Below are 7,656 nucleotides of genomic sequence, written 5' to 3' on the forward strand. Positions count from 1 at the left end.
TGAATCTGTAATGTGTCTGTACCACTGAATCTGTAATGTGTCTGTACCACTGAATATGTAATGTGTCTGTACCACTGAATCTGTAATGTGTCTGTACCACTGAATCTGCAATGTGTCTGTACCACTGAATATGTAATGTGTCTGTACCACTGAATCTGTAATGTGTCTGTACCACTGTATCTCCTACGACAGTAGCTGTACATTGGCTTGTTCTGTGTTTCCCCTCCAGGATGATGAGACAGGCCATGTTCTTCCTCTTGCTGGCTCTTCTAGGAACGCCTACTGGTGCCATTGTTCCAAGTAAACACTTCCTCTTGTTGTTATCTCCAGATATATGATGCCTTTAGATTGACAGGGCAAAGCCTCTCATTATCAATACTAAGAGTGATATCAGTTTCTAAGTAGTCAAGAGTACTGTTGTCTGGTTCTCATTTACGACACATCTGTAATAGAGCAGATAATAATCACACACAAGGAACTAGAAATTGGAATGAGCAGATTAGAATGTTATTGTGTCATGTACACCATTAAAATGCTCTCCTGCAGTCAAACAATATTATCCTCCTGCAGAAAATCTTGCCTTGCGTGGAAAAGCTACTCAGTCAAACCTCCTCGAGAACCCATGGTCAGGTTACAGCCATCCCTCAAATGCCATTGATGGGAACCGCAATTCACATTTCCATCATGGGTCCTGTGCTCTCACTGACTCTGAGACTAACCCCTGGTGGAGAGTGGACCTGCTTGATACCTACATAGTCACCTCTGTGACCATCACCAACAGAGGTGACTGCTGCCATACAAACATCAACGGTGCTGAAGTTCGCATTGGGAACTCCTTACAGGATGAGGGCATTCACAACACACTGTAAGACCACAATTACTTTCCAGGAATTTGTTATATATGATTGTTCTTTCGATTGCTCATTCTCTCTCTCTCTCTCTCTCTCTCTCTCTCTCTCTCTCTCTCTCTCTCTCTCTCTCTCTCTCTCTCTCTCTCTCTCTCTCTCTCTCTCTCTCTCTCTCTCTCTCTCTCTCTCTCTCTCTCTCTCTCTCTCTCCAGAGCTGGTGTGATCTCCACCCTTGCAGCAGGTAGATCTCTAACTCTGAGGTGGACATCAGGTGTGGAAGGACGTTATGTGACTGTGGTTCTACCAGGGACAGGAAGACAACTGACACTCTGTGAAGTGGAGGTTTATGGGTACCTCGCCCCAACTGGTAAGGATAAGAGCTATCACTTGAATGGATGCATGTAGTTTTGGAATTGTACATGTTATTAGCACTAGTATTATACTGTAGGCACATACAGTGCCTTCAGGAAGTTTTCATACCCATTGACTTATTCCACATTTTGTTGTGTTACAGACTGAATTCAAAATGGATTAAATCAATAAAAAATCTCACCCATCTACACACAATAGGCCATAATGACAAAGTGAAAACATGTTTTCAGATATTTGTCCAAATTGATTGATAATTAAATACAGAAATATCTAATTTCCATAAGTATTCACACCTCGGAGTCAATACATGTTAGAATCACCTTTGGCAGTGATTACAGCTGTGAGTCTTTCTGGTTAAGACTCTAAGAGTTTTGCACACCTGGATTGTACAATATTTGGCCATTATTCTTTACAAAATTCTTCAAGCTCTGTCTAATTGGTTAATACTCTGTCTAATTTTCAAGTCTTTCCATAGATTTCAAGCAAATTTAAGTAAAAACTGTAATTCGGCCACTCAGTAACCTTCACTGTCTTCTTGGTAAGCAACTCCAGTGTAGATTTGGCCTTGTATAATAGGCTATTGCCCTGCTGAAAGGGTTTATCTCCCAGTGTCTGGTGGAAAGCAGACATGTACCAGGCTTTCCTCTAGGATTTTGCTTGTGCTTAGCCCCATTCCATACATTTTTTATCCCACAAAAAATTCCTCAGTCCTTAACAATTACAAGCATACCCATAACATGATGCAGCCACCACTATGCTTGAAAATATTGAGAGTGGTACTCAGTAATGGGTTGTATTGGATTTTTCCCCAAACATAACACTTTGCAGTATTACTTTAGTGCCTTGATGCATACAGGATGCATGTGTTGGAAAAGTTGTATTCTGTACAGGCTTCCTTCTTTTCACTCTGTCATTTAGGTTAGTATTGTGGAGTAACTAAAATGTTGTTGATCCATCCTCAGTTTTCTTCTATCAGAGCCATTAAACTCTGTAACTGTTTTAAAGTCACCATTGGCTTCATGGTGAAATCCCTGAGCGATTTCCTCGGGAAACTGAGTTAAGAAGGACGCCTGTATCTTTGTAGTGACTGGGTGTATTGATACATCATCCAAAGTGTAATTAATACCATGCTCAAAGGGATATCTGCTTTCTTTATTTTAACCCATCAACCAATAGGTGCCCTTGTTTGCGAGTCTTTGAAAAACCTCCCTGGTCTGTGTGGTTGAATCTGTGTTTGAAATTCACTGCTCGACTGAGGGACCTTATGAAGTTCTCATTCAAAAATCTTGTTAAGCTATTATTGACACAGAGTGAGTCCATGCAACTTATTATGTGACTTGTTAATGTTTCCTCCTGAACTTATTTAGGCTTGCCATAACAAAGGGGTTGAATACTTATTCAAAAATCATGTTGAACACTATTATTGATGAATGATAAGAGTCCATCTGCACTATTTTAAGGTCTGTACTACTGAATAGTGTCTGTTCCAGGTGTGTAGTAGTCAAAATAAGAGTCTTGGAGGAGATGGAGGCCCACACACTGTCGAAAAAATGTATAAATCCAAAACTGCGGCCTGAGTGCAAAATAAAGACGTTTATTAGAACACCACTGTGTCCAAAAAATCATAATGCAAGAAAGTTGCATAAATAAAACGTGGAAACAAAACCACCGTTTCGGGCTCAGGCCATCGTCAGTGTAAATCATCGGCACACACACCTGGTTTCTATTACAATTATAATTGTGTATGTCATGATCAAGAAAACATCAGAAAATCTATAAATCAGTACCTACTACAATAGAATGCATGATCTACATTATATCTAAAATATAAGCGGAAAGAGAAACATCATCAATTATTACTTTTACATATCCAATGTGAACATTTCCTCAGAATAAATAAGACAGGATTGTAAGAGTAGGAGGCTAGAGACACCCCTACATGGGTGATTTAGGGTCATTTCTCCTTACACTGATGATGGCCTGAGGCCTAAACATTTGTTTTGTTCTCAACTTTCATTTATGCACTTTCTTGCACTAAGAGTTTTTTGGCATCATGATGTTTTAATAAACATCTTTATTTTGGATTTAATCTTCTTTTTTTACAGTGTGCGGGTCTCTCCCAAACACTATTATTGCACACATAGTGAGTCAATGCAACTTATTATTTTGCTTTAAGCAAATGTTTACTCTGGAACTTATTTAGGCTTGCCACAACGAAGGGGTTGAAAACTTATTGACTCAAGATATTTTAGCTTACTTTTTTTGATTAATTTGTCAATTTTTGGAAAAAACATAATTCCACTTTGACATTATGGGGTATTGTGTGTAGGCCAGTAACAAAACAATCTCAATCTAATCCATTTTAAATTCAGGCTGTAACACAAAATGTGTAAAAGGTCAAGGGGTGTGAATACTTTCTAAAGGCACTGTACTTTGTATCCCTAATTTACTCAAGTGTTTCCATTATTTTGGCAGTTACCTGTACAAAACACCTTCATGAAACCAGTCATAACATTTTTATAAGTAATGCAGTGTCATTCATAACAACAGTCATAACACATTTATTCAACATAATTCGTAAGAAATGTTCAAATTAAAAGTCCCCTCGAATAGCTCTTTATTTATCATTTCAACGGAAATTCATATTTCCACTGTAACAGTACCCAACCCCCTGACACACTATTCACGCAACAGTCTGGGAGCACCGGGTAAGCCTCAGAGCATTGCCCAGGTAGCAGTAAAGGGGTTTATATGCCTTGCTCAAGGCCGCAATGACAGTAAGGCAGGTGTGTCAAATTCAACTCCTGGAGCATGTGTCTAATGGTTTTTGCTATTTCCTTTCAATTAGTATCCAGTAAACACCTAGACAACCAGGTGAGTGGAGTTCCTAACTAATCAATTACCTTAATTGATTAATAAAGGAAGGCCTGAAAACCCGCAGACACTCTGTCCTCCAGAAATTGGTTTAACACCCCTGCTTTAGGGATTGCAATCAGACCTGGGTGTAAATAGTACATTTCACATGATTGAGCTTGCCTGGCACAGTGGAACAATTGGAATAGTCCCAAAAGTGCAAATCCTGAAATATTTAAAATGCTATTTGATCTCAGGTCTGGAAGGCACCAGAGCAATTGATGTTATTGTAATGTGTTGAGTAACCTTGACTAAGACATGAGAACTTGCATTAGATCCCCAAGCTAATACCCTGGCTTTAGCTCAGAGGCATTGTGGTGTGCAGGACTGACCCAGTCAGTAATACCAACAACCATCCAGCTCACTCCCACTAGATTTTTCTATTCAAATAACTTTTAATGAAAAATATATATATTTTTAAGGTTCTTTATGAATGATGTTGAATAAATGGGTTATGAAGGTTGTTATGAATGAAACTGCAACATTGACGAAGGGGTCATGAATGGTTTCATAAAGGTGTTATGAACGCATTATGTATTCCCCCTTCATATAAAGTGTTACCGTTATTATACAGTGTTTCACAGAAGAAAATTAAATTCTTAAAACTTTTGTCCAGGAATGAATGTGGCGATAACAGGAAAGGCCACTCAGTCATCATTATATGGGTTTGGGTTTGCTAACAATGCCATCGACGGGAACCGAAATGGTATTTATGGAGATGGTTCCTGCACCCACACCAAAGCCAACTATAACCCCTGGTGGCGACTGGACCTTCTAAAGACCTACAAAGTGTTCTCCATCACCATCACCAACAGAGTGGACAGTGTTTCCAACAGACTGAATGGAGCTGAGATCCGCATCGGAGACTCAAAGGACAACAACAATGGCAACAACAATCCCAGGTGAACAAAAGTGTAAAGCCCTTTACTCAGAGGGTTCTACACTGAACCTAAAAGAGTTATACCTGGAACCAGCGTTCTAACCGATCAGATTTGCTACTGTCGGTTTAGTGTAAAATTGGTCAACGCTAAAGTGTGTAATCCACATATGACAGGGTGCAAACAATGTCATAGACACCTTTGCTGCAGTAAGTTATCAGTGTGTTTGATTGTGCAGGTGTGCTGTGATCTCCTCTATACCTGGAGGCTTCTCCAGCACCTTCCAGTGTAACGGCATGGACGGTCGATACATCAATGTGGTCCTTCCAGGAAGAAGTGAATACCTGACCCTGTGTGAGGTGGAGGTCTATGGGTCACCACTGGACTGATAGATCCAGAGCATTTATTACCAAAATGTAATCTGGAGAACAAGATACACTGTTTTCTGGACTTGATAGATAACTTATATTGTATTTATGTACACTTAGAAAAAAGGGTTCCAAAAGTGTTCTTCGGCGGTTCCCATTTGAGAACCCTTTTGGGCTCCAGGTAGAACCCTTTTGGGTTCTATGTAGAACCCTCTTTAGGAAGGGTTCTGTATGGAACCCAAAAGGGTTCTACATACCTGCAACCAAAAAGTGTTCTTCAAAGGGTTATCCTATGGGGACAGCCGAAGAACCCTTTAAGGTTCTAGATACACTCTTAGATAAAAAGGAGCTATGTGTAGGATAAATCCATGTTAAAATTCATGAACAGTTTAGAATTTGTATTTCATATTGTAAATATTGTTATATTGAGTACATTTATTAATGGCTCCTATCATTGTAATGTATTGTATGTCCATGTATTTGGCGAAGATAAAGTGTAACACAGCACCTACGTTTCGGAAGCATTTCATGGTGTCAAGCATGTACACACACACTCACATATGCAAGCACACACATACTGTATACACACTCACTTGGTCAGGTAGAAGAGTGTGGATTGCAATTGCACTAGACAGTAAGAAGACATTGAAGTAATTTTATAATTATACCCTTTTAGTCTATTTTTATTGAATTGAATTTAGTCATCAACTGCAATAGAATATCTGAAGTGGAATAAGAATACATGCAGTATGTATGGTTCCTGTCACGTTCCTGACCTATTTCTGTTAGTTTGTTGTATGTGTTAGTTGGTCAGGACGTGAGTTTGGGTGGGCATTCTATGTTTTCTGTTTCTATGTTGGTTTAAGGGTTGCCTGGTATGGCTCTTAATTAGAGGCAGGTGTTTTGCGTTTTCCTCTAATTGAGAGTCATATTTAGGTAGGTTGTTTCACAGTGTTCGTTGTGGGTGGTTGTCTCCTGTGTCAGTGTTTGTCGCACCATACGGGACTGTTCGGTTTGTTTTGTACATCGTCATTTTGTGTAGTCTATTTTTCCCTGTTCGTGCGTTCTTCGTGTTTAATGTAAGTTCGTCGTCCAGGTCTGTCTACTCCGTTTGTTGTTTTGTTAGTTATAGTGAAGTTCGTGTTTTTTCGTCTTGTCTTTAAATAAATTATGTGTTCACAACCCGCTGCGCCTTGGTTCCATCACTACTCCTCCTTTTCGGTTGAAGAGGAGGAGAACAACCGTTACAGTTCCTGTATGCTTTTGAGATTCTATAAGTAGCAATGTTAACAACTACTCTGTAACACATTGAACATGTTTCCTGTTATTCCCTTCCACACCACTATATCCTGATCATTCAATTATACTGTCTGTATCTTGCGATAAATTGGAATCATGTTTAATTGTTTATGTCACAGGGTGGAAAAGTGACATGTTCTAAGGTTTGAGTTGAGCAGAGGCAAACAACAAAAGGTATATTTTTTTATTTTCATACGGCGTGGTTTTCAGTTGTCACCGTTTCAGTAATCAAGTTTCAATACGTTCTCAATTCGTTTTCACAATTCAGTGAGAATGCTTTATCTCCGAATAAAATGTTCTCTTTACTTTTAATTTAAAAACCATGTTACTTCAAATCATCAGACAAACATATAATCCAAACCAAAGAAACAAAGGGGCACATTAATCAGCGTAGGCCAGAAGGCAGGTTACAAAAAGGATCCACTGAAGCAAATGTTTCACACAAAAATAAATACAAACCCATATTTACTCATAGCAAATACCAAAGTCCACTTGAGCATGAAGTCCTCCAATACCTGCTAGCAGCTCTCCCACATGGTGTCCTTGGACAGCCAGAGCCACTCTTGTAGCCTTCTACAAGACACAAGTCAACACATTATTGTTCCCGTCACCGGGACGAATGTGTGATGGTCACAATGTGTGATGGTTCTCTAGGAGGCTTTTGTCTAGTTCCCAGGATGGTCCTGGGATATCATTGAGGACCAGATAAAGATGTTTTTAGGATGTTCTCAGGACATTCAGTGTATCAGTTGTCAGGATGTCTGTAATGGTCCCAAAGAAACGTCACTAGGATGTTGTAATGGATCCTGTCCGTCAGTGGTTAGATTCCAGCATTTTACAGAAGTTTCTCTTGTGTTCCCTCCATGAATGCCCGGTCATGATACAAACAGCCCTGTTGATGATTAACTAGAGCTGGTTGAGACCTGTCTTATCGCACTGATGTAGGGCTGGAAGTCAAACTATGGAACAGTAGTGCAG

General features: G+C 39.5%; 1 protein-coding gene across 1 annotated transcript; it reads left to right on the forward strand.

Moving 5' to 3' along the window:
* The first annotated feature begins 230 nt into the window (after positions 1-230).
* Positions 231-5,400, forward strand: LOC120030869 (fucolectin-4-like). The gene is made up of 5 exons (XM_038976360.1): positions 231-285; positions 547-865; positions 1,061-1,215; positions 4,750-5,035; positions 5,250-5,400. The coding sequence occupies exons 1-5, from the start codon at positions 231-233 to the stop codon at positions 5,398-5,400; spliced, it is 966 nt and encodes a 321-aa protein (XP_038832288.1).
* The last annotated feature ends 2,256 nt before the right edge of the window (positions 5,401-7,656 follow it).

Source organism: Salvelinus namaycush, chromosome 37 (genome assembly GCF_016432855.1).
Source record: "Salvelinus namaycush isolate Seneca chromosome 37, SaNama_1.0, whole genome shotgun sequence".
NCBI classification, from domain to species: domain Eukaryota; kingdom Metazoa; phylum Chordata; class Actinopteri; order Salmoniformes; family Salmonidae; genus Salvelinus; species Salvelinus namaycush.